General features: G+C 43.5%; 1 protein-coding gene across 9 annotated transcripts in view; it reads left to right on the forward strand.

Annotated features, from left to right (window-relative positions):
• Positions 1-21565, forward strand: part of HDAC4 (histone deacetylase 4) — a 265136-nt gene that overhangs the window by 229944 nt on the left and 13627 nt on the right. For all 9 annotated transcript variants that reach the window (XM_052791434.1, XM_052791431.1, XM_052791428.1 and 6 more), the window contains 7 exons: positions 4311-4418; positions 4976-5031; positions 6042-6129; positions 7449-7568; positions 9588-9685; positions 18143-18261; positions 19960-20093. In XM_052791434.1, the coding sequence (XP_052647394.1) occupies positions 4311-4418; positions 4976-5031; positions 6042-6129; positions 7449-7568; positions 9588-9685; positions 18143-18261; positions 19960-20093 (723 nt within the window). The remainder of the gene's footprint in view (positions 1-4310; positions 4419-4975; positions 5032-6041; positions 6130-7448; positions 7569-9587; positions 9686-18142; positions 18262-19959; positions 20094-21565) is intronic.

Below are 21565 nucleotides of genomic sequence, written 5' to 3' on the forward strand. Positions count from 1 at the left end.
AGCGCTTATATCAACAGATGTGAGCTCTGGTTTAAACAACAGTAATTTATTCCTGCTGATCTTTAGCAGCATCTGCAAGTGCAGTATGCAGTATTTTTACTTAGGATGTTACCTTCACTTCTCTGCAGCACACGCTCTTTTCTTAATGTATGGCTTATATGCACCAGAGCATTACCTAATCCAGGATAATTAGAAGAAGATTTTGGAGAAGGGAGTTTGAGCTTTGAAAATCTGCAAAATAGTTCCAGCATACTTGCATCCAAATTCTTCAAAAAACTCAAACACTTGATCTTACGATAGCTAATAAATTTGTTTTCTTTTGTGTGTAGTATTTTCTTTTTCTATGCATGTTCTAAAAATATCCAAAGATCTAGGTCTTTAAAAGTGGGTTTGGTCTCTTCCAAAGTATGTTAGTCCATTTTTGGTTGTAAGGTCTTGATTAGAGCATATAAAAATCTTTACCTGTGCAAGCAAAGTACGTTATCACAAAGCAGAGACAACAAAAATTACTTCCATGGAATGGAAATGAGAAGAAACTAATTAGCAAGTCTTAGAAGAACAAAATGTGAGCATGGTTATTTAATCAGTGCTTTAGAGCAGTGAGAGACATGGTTAGGTAAAAACAACTCGCTGGCAGCACAGACGGTATGTGCTGCTGTTGCCTAAGCATGATGAAGAGCAGTGATGAGGGAAGAGCAGAACTCCTTCATGCCCCTTCGCTTTGCAGAGCCTGGAACTGCAGTACAACTTGTCTCTACCTGTCCCTATGCTTAATTTCTTATCTGCATAGCTCTTCAGCTAAAGAAAATATTAGAATAATGAAACCTTTTATAAGATGCTCATTTCATTTTTAAACAGCTGCACATTAGCATATAGTAGAGTATACAGTGCGAGTAGGAACCTCATTGTGTATATTAATAAAGACTTCAACTTTATAAGGAAGAAAAAACTTTTGGGTTTCACTCTGAAACATCTTGGACATTCCTTCTAGAAGAGAGCCTGCGTCAAGCTATTAACCCTTCAACTTCTGCATTCCCTCATCAATTTTCTAATAATGGTACATGCTGCAAAGGTTAAGGGCCTGCAGCAGGTCCCAGGCGCTGAATTCCCTCTCCCCATCTCTAAAAGAGCCCTCTCCTATGGGCTTACCTAGCAGAAACAGCAGCCTCTTTATTAGAATGAGCAAGGCTTTAATATTATTCTCAAGGAGACAAGTGTGCTGACCAGGACAACCACTCCTCATCCAACAGTGGCAGATGTGGAAGACTCAGTATCTCTGACGCAGCTGTATCCTCCAGCTCGGAAGAAAAAAGAAATACACACTGTTGGATCAACAAAAGGCAAGAAATATGCTTCCTCTCTCCGTAAAGTCCTTCCAGATGGTAAGGCTTGATGTGCTGTCCCAGCAACAACTCCTGTGATGGCAGCTACATCAAAGAGCTCATAGGCAGCAAAAGCCAAATAGCGTCTACCCTGTAATGAACTTCAGAATTCAGGAATGATGGAGGGGTCAACAGCAGCCCGTGCACCAAACAGCAGCAGCTTCAGAGCTGGAGAGCAGTCCAGCTCAGGGCCACATCAATAACATTTTCCAGCATGGCAGCGTCTACGCCTGCCTGCTGCAGAGCACTGATGACTTCAGTGGGACTGTTCAGACACTTACAGTCACACAGATGATGAAGTGCTGCCTTGGAGTAGGGCCCAGTGGTCTCCAGACATCCGTTCCAGGGAAGGTGGCTGGGTGTTAATCGTTATCTTGGAGATGTTTGCATGTGGGATGGGGCAGTGGAGAGCTTGCGGGTGGCAGCAGACATCTCTGGATCCAGTCCTCCTCCTGCTGGGGATCTGAGTTGGGGGGGCATGGCAGAGTCCTTGAAATTGGCTTCTAAATCACAGGTGGAATGCTTTTTTCTAAGTACTTAATTTCTTTCTGCAGAAATAATAACTCTTTAATATCACTCTGTCTTGCCCTCCTCATTCTTCTTGAAATGCTGCCAACACGAGCCTGGTTTCTGCAGCCATCAGACGGCCTGAACATGGTGGTGCTTGGCTCAGGCACTGGTGACTTCTGCATGCTTTATGGGGAAGGCTGGCATGAACAGAAGTCTGAGGAGATCTGAGGGTCTGTTGGTCCCTTAGGTAAAGCCATGCTTAGGACATGTGAATTTTGGGTTTTTTGTATTTCCATTCCTCTGGTGCTTCACAGTGAACGAAGATGGCCCTCTGCAATTCTGTGTCTGTGGAGGGCGCCTGGTACTTGCTGTGGCCAGGCAGAGAGGGAAGCTCTTAGCTACTGGCATCCTGCAGCATTTTCTTTCAAGACCAAGAAAGATGGGTTAGATATGCTCAGCCCAGACTGCACAGTGCAGCTGTATCTCACTTGAGCAGTGAGACCAGGGGCACTGAGTTGGTCAGCTCTTAGCAAAAGGCAAGTAGATGTTCTCTGTTGTATAAACCACAAGTGTCTCCCACTCACGGATGCTGGGGGGAGAGGATCTGAGGATGAAGACTGCTGGATCCCCCAAGGGAATGAGGCAGTGTTATCCTGATTGCAAAGCAGGTTGACCATCCCATAACGTTTTTACAGGACTGCTGATTAGGAGCCCAAAGACAGACCCTCGTAGAGCACTAATGCCCTGGGGGCGGGGGGGAAGAAACAGCTTGGTCTTCTTCCCACCTTGCTAGGGGCTTTTGGAGGGACATAGTCAGATCAGTCCCATCTCCTTCATGTGTGCAGTACTGATCCAGGACTCCTGGAGGTGTCGTGCATAACTCAGATGCCATTGTACTTCTGTTCTCATACCACAAATATGGGCTTTTCCACTGATGTGGTGGCTTTCCCCAGAGACTGAGGACAGTGCACGTATTGGCAGCATTACCACACAGAGATGGCTTTTTGGTATTCTCCAAATGTTTTCTTGGTTTACTGTGACTTCAAAAGCATCCTCAGGGCAGATGCCGCCAGAAGCTCTCCCTGATAACATAACCTGGGACCATTTCCACTGGCTTTAGCACAGCCGTGAAGGAGACAGATCAATCTCCTGTAGGGCCACTTGCATCTCCCCGCAGCTCAGTGAGCAGACTGGATGCCAGACAAAACAAACGATCTCTTTCTTTCCTTCTCCTTTGCCATTGTTTCCATAAATATGCTCAACACAGAGTAATATGTGAAAAATATCTTTTGCATTGAGAAATGTTACATTTATCCTGTGCTGTTCCTGGGCAGCTGAGCTGACCTGACATGGGACAGTCCCAGCAGTCTGGCTCTTGCAAAGGCTGTGACTGGCAAGAAGCAAACACACTTCGCTTTCATCGCTGAGTGCAAGACAGCCGGGGGTGCAGCAGAGGAGATCCAGAGCTTCGACCTGGAAAGAGCCCCCCGGGAGCCGTCCTTCCCCCTCTGCTCTCTGCAGAGTTGCGGCTGAATGGCAGTAACAAAAAAAAGAACAGGCATTTCATCACGTGTCTGCAAACTAATCTTGTCTTCGTACGGTTGGTGGGACGAATGTGGTAAAAGCCAAGGCTTCTCACTTTTTGTTGAAATTAGGACATGATCTCATATAGTAATGACATGGGGATGTCTGCAGAATGCCTTGCCTTGCCTTGCCTTGCCTTTGGCCTATTTGCATGTTTTCAGGGGGGAAATAGAGAGGATGGTGGTCCTGTCAAATATTTAGCATTGAAGTAGATGTCTGTAGTCAGCAGCTAGATGTTGAAGGCCTGTTGTTAGCTTTGATGAGACAGGGTTGATCTTATGGTTCCCCAGGGAAGCTGCTGTCAGCGCAACCTTACCCTGGCAGTCCTGGGCAGGCATCTTTTAAGCATCCATTATTAAACATCCTTCTTGTGGTTTTCTTTTTTTTAATTTTATAGAATCATTACATTATTTTCTAAACCTTTTTACTTCATCTGGGATCGGTTTCCTCCAGCAATTAAAGAGAAATACTGATACCGTGGTGTTGGTAGGAGGTATTGGTAGGAGACACCTGCAAATTTACAGTGCTTGAGATGCTGAATTTGCTCCTGTGTTACGGCACTGACCCTTTAGCATTGCAGAGCTGTTGCAAATGGTCATGTCTTGAGTGTCAGTTAGTTGAATGGACACTTGGTAGTGGTGATGTTACAGTCATCGGTGGCGTCCCAGCCCTGGTACTGCCAAGATCAGTTCTGCAATTTAATGCATTTCAAATTAATGCATTTAAATTTAATGCATTTATTACATATTAATAACGTCTTTATAAAACGTGAGTCTCTGTTTCCTGGCTGTCCTTGTTGCTCCTAAACATGGTTCCTGTGTGTGTGTCTGTTAGGTCGACAGTGACACAATTTGGAATGAAGTTCACTCGTCCGGTGCTGCTCGCCTGGCTGTGGGCTGTGTCATTGAGCTCGTTTTCAAAGTAGCCACGGGAGAACTGAAGGTTGGTATGAAAATAACGCTTGGCTTTTGATATAGGCTCTGTACAGGACTCGGCTCAGGGCTGTGTTATTCAGGAGGTCCAGTTAGCTTCATTTTAATGCCACCATCTGGCTTTAGTCATAAAAATCTTTGAAGATATCAGCAAGTGAACAACAGACTCCTGGTGAATGTTCTTACGCACTGATTAAAAGGAAGAAAGAAACCAGAGCAGCAAATGAAATCACTATTCCAGTGTTATCTGAGGGTTTTGCTGTTGCCTTCAGCTGGGCCAGCCTGTTTGCTGTTTCAGTGACCTCATTCAGATTTTTTTTTTTTCCCTGAATGGAAGGAAATGCTGTACCAAGCAGTTTCCATAAAATTAATGTGGACTTTTTTCCCCCCCTCCAAAACGAGGGAAAACATCATCCACTGCTATGGTTTTGTGAGAAAACCATTGAGAACAACTGCATAGTTACAAAGCAGAATTAATGCTTCTGGCTGCAACCTCTGCATGCGTCTTTGTGCAATAAACCTTCCTTTCTGTCTCACTTTTTCATTTTCTTATTTTTTTGTGCGTAGAATGGATTTGCTGTTGTTCGGCCTCCAGGTCACCATGCAGAAGAGAGCACACCCATGTAAGTATGCGTATGTGCTTACCAACTTGCTTTGGTGTTTGTTGTGTGATCTGCAGCTGGAAATTAGAAAGGTAGTTTGTTAGGTTATTATTACAGAATTTCTTGCTTATTGATATGCAAGACAGTATTATATTCAAAGCTCCCAGTAATTCTCTGGAAGAGGGCAAGATCCTGCTTAGTGGTTTCAGATGTGGATTTTCTAGCAAGAATCAGCATTACAGTTATGCTTTGAAAAAGTGCTAATGCTTTTATTTGCTTTTCTTTTGTGAACTGTTTAAAGTAAATGTTGATGGCTCATCCAATGTGAGGAAAGCAAGGATACGCAACTAATAGTAGTAATAGCAAACATAACTGTGTCCTGGGGTCACAGCACTGAATTAGGAGAGTGTCAGAGTGGGAAGGCTTTGCAAAGCAAAAGCTGAAGTCAGGCGTCTTGCATGTGTTTAATATAGCAGGGTTTTTCCTATCGGACTGTTTTCAAATCAGGGTCCCGGGCATAAATCATGTTGGCTTTGTATATCTGGCTTAACGTGTGCTGAAGTTTCTTGTCTTGGGTGCTTCACCGCTCTTTCGTGGGAGATGAGTGCTTGCTGTTGAGTTCCCCTCAACCCAGTGTTTTGAGGCCTCTCTGAGCATGTCCACTCCAGCCCTGGGTCCTTTCCCTTCCTTTCCCCCTCGACGCATCCTCTCCCTGTCTGCTTCTGTCCCCTTCCCTCACACGCAGTGCTGGAGGTCTCGTGGGCAGCTGGCACCGAGCAACATCTCATTGCAGTGGCTTTGGGCAAGTGTGAAACGTTCTGCCTTTCCAGAGAGATTGCAGGACCCTTGCTGCTGCGTGGCTGTTTTGTGTGTCTAATTGAGCACACGTGCATCTTCTAGGGAGGAAAGAAGAGTGAGAACAGAAGAAATTTCTTCCTACTGTGTTATATCTAGATAATAGATGCATTGGGACCAAGGAAACCTATAATTAACACCTTTTCCTCTCTTCTCCTCCCTCTCATCACCTCCAGGGGTTTCTGCTATTTTAACTCCGTGGCAATCGCAGCCAAGCTGCTCCAGCAAAGGCTGAATGTTAGCAAAATCCTTATAGTGGACTGGGTGAGTAAATGCCGGTTCTTACCCTTTAGGAGAACAGGTGGAAAGTTTTCAGGGTTTTTTTTTTCCTTGTAAGGGCAACCCTGGCAGTGTCAGTGAAAAAAATGTTGCCTGTGGTCTGCAAGCCAAAATTTGTTTTTTAAAGTTTGGGGTTTTTTCATTACAGTGTCTTAATAAAAGAAAAATTTCTTAAAGGGTCCATAGTTTTCAGAATAAAATTATAATTAATAAGTAGTTGCTTTCTAAAACAAGCCCATAACACAGTCTCAAGGATGGGTAACTGCAAACTGTGCTGGCTTTTGGTTTTGTTTATTTCTGAAGGTTTTCACCTTAACTGTTATGATCCATCCCAGCTTTCTTTTCAAGATGTGAGGGCCAGTTACTGAGAGGGACAGGCTGTGTGGCACGGCTTGACCGTTGGTCTGGATGGTCTCAATGTCCTGCCTCTGGGCCAGCGCAGCCTCCAGGCGAGTGGGCAGGCAGTCAAAAGTGATCTCTAAATTGGAATGAGACAGTGAAATACTCTGCAGACAGCACAGCAGAGTTGAGAAAGAGCTTTTGGGGGATTTTGCTGTGGCGATGTATAGATTTAAAAATGAGGCTGATAGATATATATTTTTTTAATAGATTTTAAAATGTATTTATGCGGATGTGAAGGCATTTGAGTTGCTGGATATCGGCCAAGAGTTTTGATTATATTGCCACAAATCTCCCATGGGCTAGACCCACAAGTTAAAATGGATGTATTTGTCTTTTTGACCTACTGGATGGACATCCTTTTCCTCACTTCCCTCCAACTGTTTTGCATGTCAGGAAGGGCCATTTTGAATACCCATCCTGTTACAGACTGCATTTCTGCACCAAGTAGCAATGCAATAGGGGATGCAAGTAATGGATTTGTGTCGTGTAATCTTGTTGGGTCCAACACAACTTTGCTAGGCACTTGTGTCAGTGGTCATCCCACAGACAGATTAAAGATGCAAATTTGGGGTGACTAATATAGTCTCTCCACCCCCCAAGATTAGGTATGAATCCAGTTCTCCCCATCCAAGTAAACTGGTCCTGTCCTCAGTTTTGATATACGCTTGAGATTGTGTTTACCCTCTTTTATCCCATGTGTTAAAGGAGTGTAACCTGAAGCTAGCTGTGCAAAGCAGGTTACTCTCATTTTTGCAATAAACTGCTTCAGCTAGATCAGAGAAGTGCAGAAAACAAAGCACAACAGCAAAGAAAACCCCTCCAAATCCCAATTTGATGGCTTTAATCTGCGTTTTTACTAAGGTACTAACCTCCCTCATATAATGCAATCTCTGTCCCTGAAGGATGTTCACCATGGGAATGGTACTCAGCAAGCTTTCTACAATGATCCTAATGTTCTTTATATTTCACTACATCGCTATGATGATGGGAACTTCTTTCCAGGCAGTGGTGCTCCCGACGAGGTAAGAGCATGGGTCAGCATAGCATCCGTCCATGTCTGACAGGACTGCTTGGGGCTGGGATTCAGGTGGCCCCAAAATCTCAGGGAGCCTCTGCCAGGCAAGGCTTGGAGAGAAGCTCCTGCCACCACTCCCACACTCATGCTCATTAGTGCCCCTTTGGGAATGTTTCGCCTGGGTTTTTGTGTTTGGTGCCTTCTCATCCAAGTCCTAACAGCCGCAGGCATTGTGTCCTGCCCTGTGAGCTGGCAGGAAAGCACGTACCTTGGCTAAGGAGCAGAAAATCAGTCAATGCAATTAGGTTCTCCAGCCCTTACGGGACAACCTGTTCCAGAGGAGCCCTTTGCCAGCTGTCCCAGCACTCCGTGTACTTTTCAGGATTTCCCCCTTACAGGCATAAATTGTTTCTTAGATGCAGGAGGAACAGGTTGTCCGTGGCTGTGTCACCAGCGCTGGGGTTTCCTGGCACAGCCTTTGAGCCCCTCCATCTCCCTTCCTCCTGGCCCTGCCGAGGCATTGCTCACCACCACTGCTGCGTTCACATTGCACGGCCCCGACGGTGGGATTTGAGTAGCAGTTGCTGATGCTGCTGGACCAAAGCCACCGGTTCCTGGTGGTGTCCTCAGAGCCTGCAGCAGAAGGGCTGGGCCAGCGAAGCTGGGACACCTTTCTCCCTGAACTCTGGGTGGATGCTCCTACATCAGTCACATCCTTCCTTTCCCTCTAGGTTGGCAGGAAAGACTGTCCTTCCAGAGTGATTTATCAAAGGGAAATTTCATAAAATACTTCATTTTGTGTGCTCTGAGGCACTCCAAATTACATCTGGAAACTCCTACAGTTCTTACCCTGTCAATTTTACATTTTCCCATTCAGCAAACATGGATGTTTCCATTTCGATTTCTAAAGAAACTTAAACGTAATGTGATAATGCTTCATTGCCCTGTTTGTGCGCTACTGTTGCAGTGAATTTTTCTGCTTTAAATACAAAATAAATTCAATTAAAGCCACAGGTGGATAAATAACCCACTATGGATGGATGAACCCCCTGTGTGTTTCTACCAGCTGTATTTGCACCAATACAAGCAATAATGTGCAATAAAAGCCCTGCAGCTTTATCTAGCCTGAATTATCTGGTTGTGTATTGTATAACACATTAATTTTCAATTTTTTTTTTTCATATGCAGAGACCTAAAAAAAACCCACAAAAAACTAACTGTGTGTGTAGGAGCTCAGAGCCCTGTGTGGAGCTCCCAGGGGCCAGTGGCAGCAGATACTGCCTGGCTCCCTTGCTGTCCCTATAGACCCGCAGCCCGTCCTCACGGCCACCATGCTCAGGCAGCTACGAGGTCCCTGCTTGACGAAGGGACTGAACACAGGCTTTTGGATTTCGATATGGATGGGCAAAACATGGCCCGGCTTCTTGGCAAATGAATTATTAGAAGACCCTGGTTTATTTTTCAGGTTTCCCCTTTCTCAGGTATTTGCAGTCAATGCAGATGGGGACGTTTGCAGTACGTGCAAGGATGGGGATGTACTTACATTTACCACCCATGTGTCCCTCAAGCAGCAAAAATCTCTTCTCTGTGAATCATATTTTTCCCCAGCAGAGGGGGAGCTCGCTCTGATTAAAACTATGGGTTTTTCCCCCCAATTGCAACTGTAATGAAATATAAAATATGCTTCTGAATAAAGCTAAAAACGAATTAAGGAAGGGTATTGCATATAACAGACTCTCCTGCAAAAGAGGAAGAGGATCCAGTTGATGAAGAGGTGGTTTTTGGGTGAGCAGCAGTCAAATACCACTGGTCCACAACTCCCATAAAGATCAGAGCGTGGAGGAGCTTTATTTTCACTCTTGTTTTGGAGACCAGCTTTCTTTAGAGGGAAAAATTAACCTCACTACCACCAAGCTATTGAATCAAAATCCATATTCAACTGGAAGAATATTAAGACAGCAGAGATGTGTTGCCAGAGTTTGCTGTTTCCGTATGTGTAATTAAGAGTACCATCTCCCCTTTTCAGGTTGGCACAGGAGCAGGAGTCGGTTTCAACGTTAACATGGCCTTTACTGGTGGCCTTGATCCACCGATGGGAGACACAGAATACTTAACTGCTTTCAGGTAATATTGAAGTTTTCCTCTTACAAATGTATTTTTCACCTAAACTGGGTTTCTTTTTCCTCATGCAGTCCTCCTTAATCTTGAGTTTCTCTCTTGCTAAGTTTAGAAATACAAGATTTACATCTAGTTGCAGTTACTTTTTGAGTACCATAATAAAAATAAAACTGAATTAAGTAAATAGGATATTTCTGGCCATAAGAAGTGTGGCTGTGACATTAGGGGATTGACATACTCGCTGCTCAGCACTGATTGATGCATGAATGTAAAATGTCAACTGATATGAGTAAGGTCTTCCAGTTTTGGCTAAAAATTTTTTTACCTCTTTGGGGTGAGTATTTCTGTGGGTAAATGCACCTGGATGGGGAGGGGAACCCAGAAAAACTTGTTAAAAAGTCATCATGAGTTGAAACTTGGGAGTGCAGCTACCCCAAGGCTTGAGACATCATTACTGCGCTGCAGACGATTGTACCCAACTTCTGAGTGAGTTAGCCATGCAGTCCCTCCCCTGCAAGAGCTCTGCTCATGACTCGCACCATAGCTCACTCCCAAGTGTACCTAGCAAAGGGATGTGGTCTTGTTTTGATAAGCTTTAGATTTTATTAGTATTCACCCAAGATATCGAATATGCCTATACCAAACAACTGGAAATTGAAATGACTGAACTGTGGGGTTTGTGCTTTTCTTACTGGGTTCTGGTTTCTCCTCAGAAGCAGCATGTTGTGTGTTATGAATAAAAATACAACCATCTCTTAAATAAGTGTTACTCATCACTCACTGTCAGAGTGTGAATGAAGGTAAGCAAAGCTGTAGAGTTGAATTAATGTGTTGCTGGGATATCCTCCTTGATTAGCAGTAATAGTAAAGCCAGTTACAAACCACTGTGCTGGGTTTTACAAGCATATTCAAGCATGCTCAAAAAAAATGGCATCATTTGAGTCTCCAAATGGAGTAGGGGATGAAGCCAGTTGTTGACTGACTTGTTCATGTCCTGCTGGGTCTTATTGTCCTGCTCACAGAAGCATATGATATCTGAGGATCACAGGGAGGTATCGGCAGGGAATCGTTTGATCTGATCCTTACTTTCCTCCTACCAGCATTATCGGAAGAGATGCATGAAGCAAAACACACGTTCGCTTATCTACCGTCATGCGCACCCAGGTTATGGTCTCTCTGAGCAGGGTTGCTATGGGAGCACTGCAAAAGTATGGGTCGAACATCACCTTGCTGCCTTGAGCAGCTAATGGGCAAAATACCCCAACAGGGCGATTGTACATCATTGGTGTTTTGGGGACTTCTGCAAGCCTGGAGTGATGCATTTGCCTCCCAGAGCTGCAGAGAACAGGATAAAATTGACTATGGAAGCAACAGAATAACAAGGTGAAATGAAGGTGGATCTTTGGGGAGAGGGGAACTTGTAAGTAATCCAGTAGTGAATAGAGGCCACTGTGAGACCATGCTTTCCTTTCTGATACTCTTTCCAGGAGAACAAATATAATTCTCTGACCTGCCGGATATATAGGCTTTATTTTTCTTAGAGACTGTCCTGTTGCACCCCCTGCCTCTCCCATGCTGTGGGTCCCTCCTCTCCAATTGGCACCGTTTTTCACAATTATGGGTTGAAGTGGGTTTTCTGTCCTCAAACCAGATTTAGCGCACTTCTGGCAACCACCCCACATAAATTCAGGGAGACACACAGTTGCCAAAACATGGGATGCATTTCTGGCGACAGGCAGATGGACTATCGCCTTCATGGAATAGCGTTAAATCTGGGAGCATTATTTGCTGTTGTTCCCTGTGTGCGTATTTGTATTCCATTATACTGAGCAGTTTGCTGAGAGCTTTTACTCTTCAGCCTGCCATTAAAAAGCCTTCAAAGAATGTATACAATTTAAAATAACATCCAGTCAAATAACTGTCATTTGTCTCGATGCTTTATTCCTGTTACAGGAAAGCAGCACTTTCCTCCAAAGTGGAAGTCTGTTTATCCCAGCAGTCAACAAGACTGATCTCTTCATTACAAAGAGAACATGTAGCTCATGACGGAGTGATATACTTGCTATTAAATATTAATTGAGTTTCAAGGCTCCTGGAAAATTGCTCAGTCTGCACAGGAGGACCTTTGCCAGCCATTCCTTAATAGGCACTGCTGTCTTTTTGCCCAGAGACTGCAGCTATTTGGGGAACGTATTTTGGAGCTAGCCACAGCCCTTATTTTGGTGGGGTTTTGGGAAGCCGAGGGATGTTGTGACTCATCCTCCTTGGTAGCACCTCCTGTAGTCTGCCCCATGTGCACACCTTCAGTCAATAAGTTAAATTGGAAGCTTTTTTTTATCTAATGCCAAGTTTGGTCATGATAATACATTATCAAGTGACCTTTTTAAATCTTAACCAGCTTCTTTGAAAAACATTTTTTTTCCCCCTGAATCTTTCTATTGATTTTAATGTAAAATAACGCTTTGAAGTTTGCAATTTATAGTCCTCTGAGAGTTAGAAAGTGAAGGGAATGGGTCATATATCCTTTTTTTTTTTTCTTCTTTTCTTGTGTTAGCCCCTTGAGACAATGCATGCCTTCAAGGCAGCACCTTGTTATTCCACCCCATCGAATGCCACGTTGCATTTGCTGGGGATCAAACCTAAGATGAAGAAAAGATAAGAAAATTGGCCATAATGAACTCCAGAAGCAGCAGGCATTTTCACCATGAACTTGGAAACTCACAGTGGAGAACTGAGCTTTAATTCAAACCAGTCCAAATGCCAAACTGTGAGGCTTTGAAGTCTGTAGAGGAATCAGTGGAAATCCTTTGAGCTAGGCAAAGATACTGATATACTTTTTCTTTTTTTTTTTTTAAGCCTTAACTCTTCGCATGCTTGTCTGCTTTTAGGGAAGCAAGACCTCTTTCTATGTAAAACAAGCAAAAGAAAAATAAGCAACATGCTTTTCTTTTTTTTTTTTTTTTTTGTTCTATTTCAGGATGAGCTGGTGTATGGATTTGATAAAAGCATGTGCTCTAATGAAATAATAACTGAGATAATTGTCCTCATAAATTAGTCTTCTGATGAGTGAATAAATAAATCCAAATGAAACCTATCATCCCCGCACTGAAAACCTGTTTCAGTGTCATTTTACTCGTCCCGAAGAAAGGACAGTAACTTGCATCAATGGGTTGGACAGGGTAGCCTGACCTCTTAGTATTTATTAATACTGCCGAGCCATTTCAAAAGTGAGAACAAGAGTTAAAAATGCGAAGCGAAGAGCAGTCTCGCCGTGCACTTTGTCGCTTATTGTCTTCATAACCGAGGGCTGAAATCACCGGCTGCCCCGTCTCGAGGTTGGGGTGATATCATGATTGCTGTATTTTTTGGGGGGGGGGAGACAGGGTGGAGTCACCCCGGTCACTAATAAGATGTGCAGAAGGGATTTGGGGAGTTTGTTGCGAGCTTGGCGCTCCTCCACCCCATCGTAGCAGCGGCTCTGCCTGCCCGAGACAGCATGACGTTACAATTTAGCTGACCGTTCGCTGGGCAAAGGTCCCACGGCTGAACTCACCACCAAAATATGTGGGCAATACAGATTTCACAGATTAGGCAGAAATGTATTAAACTCTAATGTGAAAAATGCAGGGCATATAATTTTAAAAGTCCTTAACTCATCAAAATGTTATTGGTGTTCATCGCTGTTATTCTGTAGTTATAGAAACAAACACTTGTAAAATTCAGGGTTGTGTTTTGGTTTTTTTTATTTTACCAGGGTCTGTTGTTCCCTAACTTGTTATGCAAGCAGAAATCATGTTTGCTTCTATAAAACCTGGCTAAGAGACCTCCAGAAAAAATGTGAAGACTGCAGCTAGTTCCTTATTACAGGAGAACAGCAATTACTTAGTGAAATTAGATTGTATTGTCCACAGGAGTTTTCCTCTGAATTTACTGTAAGAAAGTTTTCCTGATGATTCTAGCAGTTGTGTTGTCTCATACAATTTTTTTTCCCTACCCTGAGGTCTCCTCCACAATTGCAGCTCCATATATAGCTTGATTCCAGTTAGTTTTATTTTTATGTTAAACACCTAAACCAGAAGCAAAAGTATTTGGAAGGTCTCTCCTCCTGCCTTTCTCAGAAAGCGTTAAATGAGTTCAGGAGCCAATTTGGGGGGGATTTTGTTTTTTCCTTCGATCCATAAACCATTTCAGGACTGAGTAAGAGGGAGGGGGGGCAGATGATGATGTTTTGCCTGGAATGGTTGTTTCTGTATTTTAGATTTCATGCTCTCCCGACGCTGATTTCGTCTCCAAACTCCTAATCCCTTTTGACGTAGTAAATGACCGTGGAGATGGCTGCTTGAAGAAACAAAGACTGGAGTCTTCAGGAGGCTGATTAGTTTAGGAGCAGCAGATAATGTTTTGCTATGCATCTCTCTCTCTCTCTCTGGCCAACAGTAGGAAAAAGTCTCTGAAGAAAGTGCTCAGCCTTCTGTTTCACCAATTTGCTTGCTGCAATTGAGCATTTTAAAAAAATCCTCTGTAGGATTGTTTAAACTGCCGGTCATTTATTAGGTGTTTAATTGGTAAATTGGCTAGTAACAGACTAAAAATTATCCAGTCTTCTGGCAAATAGATGTAAAATTGTATTTTTTTTTTTTCTCTCCCCTCAAAGATTGCAGAACATGATAGGTAGTTTTTACTGTTTGCAGCCATCAGTTTTGACTAATGCATAGCTGTTCAGCTTAGCTGCAATCAGAGTCAAATCAAAGGATTTAGTTTATTTTAAGCAAGAAAAACGACCCTCTAAAATTTGGGAAATTTAAAGGTAACCCTTGTATTTTAAAAAATTCTATATGGCTTGAATGAATATTCAGTGTTACAAATCCTTTCGTTCCTCGGCGAATAACCCTACAGCCAGTAGTAGAGTAGTTTCAGATACTAGTTTGAATTTCTGGCTTTTTTTATAGTATTATCACCAGGGCAAAGCCATAGGTTTGTTTGCAGTTTGATTGTTGCTTTCTCTTGGGGACTTAGCTTTGCTGTGATGGATCTGAGCAAAGAGGCTGTTTTCACCTGTGCACAAGAAAAACCAAAAGACTGGGTTAGATGTGCCTGAAACGCTGCCCACAGATGAAATCTCAGAAATACATCATTTGAAAGCAGTTCGTTTGCTTGGGTCTTAAATTTTCATAAGTCTCTTTTTAATTGTAAAAAAAAAAAAAGAAAATAAAAAGAAAAACGAGGGAGGGAGTGCTGAGAGGCAGGATGGCTTTGGTCCTCCTGGGTCAAGTTTTATGGCCACAGATATAGCTGCTTACGTACATGGTAAGCATCAGATAGAGCTGGGACTGAGGCTTTGGAGTACTGGTATAATACTGGAATTAGGAGAAAGTCAGAAGCAAGAGCAGCCCTTGAGAGTTTGGGTAGGGATCACAGGTGAAGGAAAGGGTTCAAGTCTGGATTTGAGGGTGCTCTTGAGTTTGGATGGGTTTGCGACAGTCAAGGTACTGAAAACATTATTAGCTTATTTTTTCTGACACCCTGTCATCTTGCACTTCTCCTCCGACTGCCCCTGAACACGCACAGCTCCCAGGCAGCCTCTGTCCAGGACGGGCATGCGGCACCGATCCCGTGGGCACAGACTGTCTGTCCTCCTGGCTCCTCTTGGATGGAGCCAGGGGACCTGCAACACATGTTTCTTAAACTCTAAGAGACCTCATAAAAATTTACTGTGCATGCAGAGCACCACTAATAATTGCTCAGTTGAAGGTACTTGCTGGGGTAACCAGCTGTGGCTGTAAGGTCACCCCATCCTGCACTGGAGAAAACTCTGGACATCCTCAAAACGGCTTCTTCTATTGTCAAATACCGATTGATTTACTTTTAACCGGCAATCGCTGCTTTTTCTCTCCTCAAATTTATACAGACAGGGTTCACAGTTAACTCTCAGTGTTGGCTGTGCCTCTAGAGGGTATCTTCGAACTGCTGTCCCTGTGCGGGGACCTTCAGCCAAGCATCACCAGCACCATCGCGCTGCTCGCCGGCTGCCCCTGTGCCTAGGGTGCATTCGTGCTTGGGCATCAGCAGATGAGCCATCCCATGGCCAAGAAATTGTTACCGATTTGGGGTCACGTGGGTTGCTCAGTGCTGACAGACCATACCCACAGCTTAGGGTTTGGGCTTGCTCTGCAACCAGCTTATGGTGATCCCGCACATCGGTTGAGGTACTAGCAGCTCCCATGGCATCATAACTTGGGGGGGAGCAGGGAAGAAATCTGATGATTTTAGCAGTTTTCCTTTGGTTAGAAATTAAAGAGCTCAGCAGTACTTCAAAGCTCAGGGGGAAAAAAAACCTCTGCCACATGCACTTGCTTCGAAACTGCTGCTTTAGTCCTTTGTAAAGGAGGTGGTTTCTACTTAAAACGTCTGTGGGTTTCACTAAACAGATTTTTGTCAACTGTAAAGTCATCAGCAAAAACTGTGCTATTTTGTCTTCCTTATGTAATCATCTCCCTGAGGACAAAATGTATACAGCAATCATGTCATTTGAGGAAAAAATTAAAATTCCTCTTTTGGATTTTGTAAGAATTAAAGGAAAATAAGATCTTTTTTGCGTAGGTTTCCATGTCTGTGTGCAGAGACTGGCAGGCAGGAAGATTGCAGGAGGCTGTTAGGTTACTGCAGTAATTAGTTGCCAAAAAATTAAAGCTAGAGGGCTTTTTTTTTTTTTTTTCCGACTACATGGTGTCCGATTGCCTTGATCAGGCCTGCGATGTGCCCAGCGTCCCTCCCACAGGGATTCTGCTCAGTGGTGGCAATGGAAGCTGCTTGATGGTTTGGATCGACTCTGGAAGTGTCTCATTGGATGGTAGATGTTAATACTCCATTAAAAATAAACTCTGTGGAGGGCAAAATGGCACAAGCTCCAATCGGTGTTAGGACTAATACAAGCTGCTGACACTAGAAGGTGTCTTGTGGCCATTTAACATCACTGTAGCAAGAGATGTGAATTTTTATGGGTGTCTTGATAGCACTTGAGCAATCTCAGCAGTGAACAGACCTTTCTGGGCTCTTTCTGTTTTTCGGAGCATCACATAACAAGTATACTCAATAAAACTGAAGTTCTCAGGTATGCAAAGATATTTACAAGTTCATGCTTTGGTATATGAATAACTTCAATTCCTGCTTTAGAAAGTTAACCTTGCCAGTAGCTGTTCCTAGGATGGGGAAACAGGGAAATACTGCAGTCTTCAGTACCAGCAACGGACGGCATTGGTCAGGTTGCCCTAGGTATACATCCAAGATTCAGTGTGTAAATTTATTATGGAAAAAAGAACATAATTTGGAAAATACTACTCTATATAAAGGGCAACCCTCTGTGCAAATCCTTGCTTTTCCACTAGTTCCACAACTTTCAAGCCCATGAATGTGGATACCCCGGTGTGAACTGAAGGCACAGGAAGGTGTTCATCCAAGAGTGCTTGCGACGGGCTTGCACAATTAGAAAAGATTATGGGCATTGGCATCATGTTTATTAAGAAGCTCTGTTGCTTTGACTTTTTTCCTGGCTTTAATTTCAGTTCTGCCATGTTTGTGCTGGAGCTGTTAGACAAAGAAGCAACTGCTTGCTCTCTGCTCAACTTTCCAGTTTTGCTTAATTGGCATCTTGACATGGGAAATGGGGTGTTTGCAACCTCATGTAGGTTTTGAACAGAAATTGAGTAGATTGGAGAGAGAAAATAGAGGGAGAAGGCCTTTTGCTGAGGAACCACAGACACAGACCTCTTGTTTCATTTAAATACTGGCCTTAACAGGCAGTAGTTTATGGATGCTAAGCAATTCATTCCATATTCTAGCGAACAAAATGTCAAATGATGGGGAACCAGAGTTTGTAGAGGTGTATTTGGGTGGGATATTTGCATATTAAAGCTTTTTGCCCTGCGTGACATCCCCAGCCTTTTATTGGGGTAAACGAGAAGTGCAGCAAGGAAAAAATAAACAGCTTTGCAGATGCTGCAGAGGCTAAAGGAGATATTTTGAAGGAGCACATGGAGACAAGTGCCACAAACTGAGGTTGCCATCAGAGAGGTTTTCCAGGTGGTTTTGCAGCCTATGCCAGATGCCCCCTTATTTCCTCCTTATCCCCACGTGCCCTGTGTTTAAAGCAAGATAGGATCACAAATGGGAAACACAACATATGGCAACTTATTTCCTTCATCAAAACTTGAGGCTGTTGATGGAGGAATTAACAGACCTTGCTGGAAAAAATAACATGAGATTGACTTTAAAACTCTACTGCGTGGCTGTGCAAGGTGTTCTACCAGCCAGGCTCTCACCTTGTAAGAAAATAGGAGATGGGCTTCTCTACTGTGGAAAACAGTACAAGGTTTTATAACGGGTTTGTTCAAGATGGCTTAAGTGTTCCTGCATTTGTTCAAGAGCCAAAGTAATGTGTCTGCCGTTGTTAAATTTTTGTTGCAGAACGGTAGTAATGCCCATTGCCAATGAATTTGCCCCAGATGTTGTGCTGGTGTCATCTGGTTTCGATGCGGTGGAAGGCCATCCCACACCTCTTGGAGGATATAATCTATCAGCAAAATGTAAGTTGTGGATTTGCAAGAGCAGAGATCCAAAACTGGTGTAAATTGCTGCTGTCCTAGGGACTAAAGTACAGTATTTGCAGGTTTTACATTTTGGGGTCTATCTTCAGATCTTGCATTTCAATGGCAAACTTTTCAGCCTTTTTCTTTGAATTTTCATGTGTTTTGTCACTGAACCGTATACATATTGGTCTGGCTAAAGCCTTCATTTTCTTGAAGCATTGCGTATTTCAATTTTGAGTGCAACTAAATTATGTAAGGAAGTTACAAATTCATTTGTAGTCACATCTCTGCAGAAGACGGCTGCTGAATTAGACAGTTATGCTTGTTGTAATGCAAAATTGCAGAAAGAGGCAATGCCAGATGTAAACAGTGTACCTTGTTTTGAATGCTAGTAGAAGTCCATTTCTTCCTCCAGAATACCTTATTAAAAATTTGAGCTGAATATTTTTGTTCTCCACCTTTGAAGCAATTATATGGGCCCACAAGAACCTCCTTTTTGCTTTGGATCCATGATGTTTTGCATTGCACAGGAGATACACTGAAATCCCGCCCGCCTTGGTAATGCTGGGTTTATCTGGCACTGTTTCATTCAAGTCAATCGAGAAGACAGTTTTTCTTGCAAAAGGATTTTGTTACTATTTTTTAAGAGTTTGTTTCAGCCAGGGAACTTATTCTCTACAGTGAACTTCAGAACCTTGTAAGGTAGCTGAACCTATAAACTTTATATAAGAATAAAGTGAAATAGATTTACAAGAGACAAGTTATTTAAGATATCCAGATACACTTTGTAATGAGAAGGTCTTGTTTACCTGCTTGTTGAATTTCTCATGCTCTGCTACTCTCACAAAACGGTTATGGGCTCAGCCGTGAATCTTTTTATCTGGCTGTTAATTTGCCAATTTGCAAAGGCGCTCGCGGGGGTCATTGCAAAACAGAAAGCAGGGAGCGTGGATGGAGGGTAGAAATGCCCTGGATTTTCTTTTGTTTGGATTTTTTTTTTTTTTTTTTTTTGAGGGGGAAGGTTGCTTTGAGGACATGTTTTTTAAATCCTCGCAGCTTGGTTCTGTTTTGTTTAAAGGGTAGAAATGTATTGTGTGTCAGATGATCAAAGTCCCCAGTGCCCCAGGAATTTTTATAGCATATTATATATGGGAAGAAACGTCTGTTAAGAACTAGATGTCAAATATCTCTGGGGCACTCTGATGCTGCTATCGCAACTGAAAGCACCAGCACCAATTTTACTGATTTCCCCTTCCCCTCCTCCCTCCCCCATGACTGCTCTGACTTTGCATCTTCCAAAGCAGGGGGGAAAAAGCTGCCTTCTTCCACCTCTTTCATTCCTTCCAAAGGAGATATTCGCTGCTATATTTAATTCAGGGGGCTGAGGGGTGGTAAGGAGGACGGCGGTGTCTCACACCTGGGATAAACTCCAACATAGCGCTCATAGGAGAGATATGGATCTGTCCCGCGGCGCGCACAGCTGAGCCGGTCCAGCAGGGAACCGTGGCTGGAATTCTGCAATGAGCGTATTAAAATCCAACCTGGCTTATATTATGCGTTGAGTCCTTTCAGATCCCTTGTGGTTTTCTAATATGATGTAATTCCTTTCTATAATTCTTTGATTCTTCGCCAGGAGCCTGATTCCAGCCGCAACCTTTGCCCTTCTCCTGCATTTCCTCTTTTCCCTTGTTACAGGCTTCGGGTACCTGACGAAGCAGCTGATGGGCCTGGCCGGGGGTCGCGTCGTCCTGGCCCTCGAAGGAGGCCACGACCTGACCGCCATTTGCGATGCCTCCGAAGCGTGTGTTTCTGCTTTGCTGGGAAACGAGGTACAAAGGCAAAACCAGGGAACCAGGGGCTGTGACCTCCATTGTCCCCTGTCGCTCCCCGCCCCCCCCCCCCGCCTTGAATTTGGGCATCTCATCCTCCAAAACAGTCAATCTGCCAAATTTTTGTCATCGTTTTCAGTCCTTTTGACACATGTTGATTTAAAGAGCTTTATTTGTTTAAAAACTACCTGTGTTTGGCAATCCGTATTATAAGGATTGAAGTAGCTAAGAATTGAATTTGGGTTTATTCTTTATCCAAATAGTTTGCTTTGTGCTCTTTGGAAAATAACTAATAATAATAAGTTTAATTTCTTTCTGAAGTCGTTGTCCAAGCCTTCCCTTTTCTTTGCAGACCCCCTCTCTAGTACTGCAGCTTGTGCCTGCTGCATTGGGTGGCTTGCTTGACATTGTTTTCAATTGTATTTTTTCCTTGATGTTGTATTTTCTATCTTCTGCTCTGTTCTATCTATTGCTGTGTTGGAAAAGCCTCAGCTGTGTCACAGAAGTTGGCCAGAAAGGGCCGGGTGTGTGATTGCAAGATAAGAACAAGACAGAGGAGTACACCAAGGAAATCTAGTTTTTGGGTTCTGGGGAGGTCAGACTATTTTCTTACAGAGGAAACTACAGATACTTCAGCTTTTCTGCCTTTTTTCCCTGTCCCACTTTTAGTGTCAGTGGGATTAAGGAAGAAATTATTCAGATTCCCTATGCCCATCCTCCTTGATGCATCCTGGCTATCAGCATCCACTGTAGCTGGCACCAAATGAGCAGCTCACGCTTACATTTCTTCCAACATGGCTGATAATTAAAAAATCCAGAGTGGTGGCGTTTGACATGTCTTTGGGCTCAGGGAGTTCAGGGTCATGTACTGCAGAAATATGGCAGCAAGGAAATACAGAAATCAGTTACCAGCAGCAAAATCCCAGACCTGGGCTCTTGTGCATCTATTATGTACCTTTGCATACACATCCGTTCAAGAAGCGTATTTCTATAAAATTTGTGGGCTTTTGAGTATGAGTAACTGGTTAGTTTGGATCAGGCCTCCCTCATTCTGGTTCACTGGTCTTTTTTAGACACCTGTTCTCCACGTACAGTCCAAATGGTTGAGTCTTGGATGGGCACGGTAGACTGCAAAACTGCCTTGCATCAGTTTTCCACTTCGCTTAGAGAAGCAGGTGCTTGGTCAGCCTGCAGCCCCAGGCATGGTCCCCGCTCAGTATCTGCTGCGGGTATCCTGGTATAGCAGGGGCTCTGGAGCTGTTCAAAACAATCATTGAGGATTGATAGCATGAATTAAAACAACAGCGCAGTGTGATTCCTTAGGCTACATATAGCTAAGAATTTCAGCCTTGGGGGAAGGCAACCACACCGATTTGAAGTTGGGGGTGGCTGTGAAACCTCAGGCAGCATTAATGGCTTGGCTAGTATGTTTGAATTTTTTAGGCTGTCTCTTAAATTAAGAGATCCCCCCT

The sequence above is a fragment of the Harpia harpyja genome, chromosome 7 (assembly GCF_026419915.1).
Source record: "Harpia harpyja isolate bHarHar1 chromosome 7, bHarHar1 primary haplotype, whole genome shotgun sequence".
NCBI classification, from domain to species: domain Eukaryota; kingdom Metazoa; phylum Chordata; class Aves; order Accipitriformes; family Accipitridae; genus Harpia; species Harpia harpyja.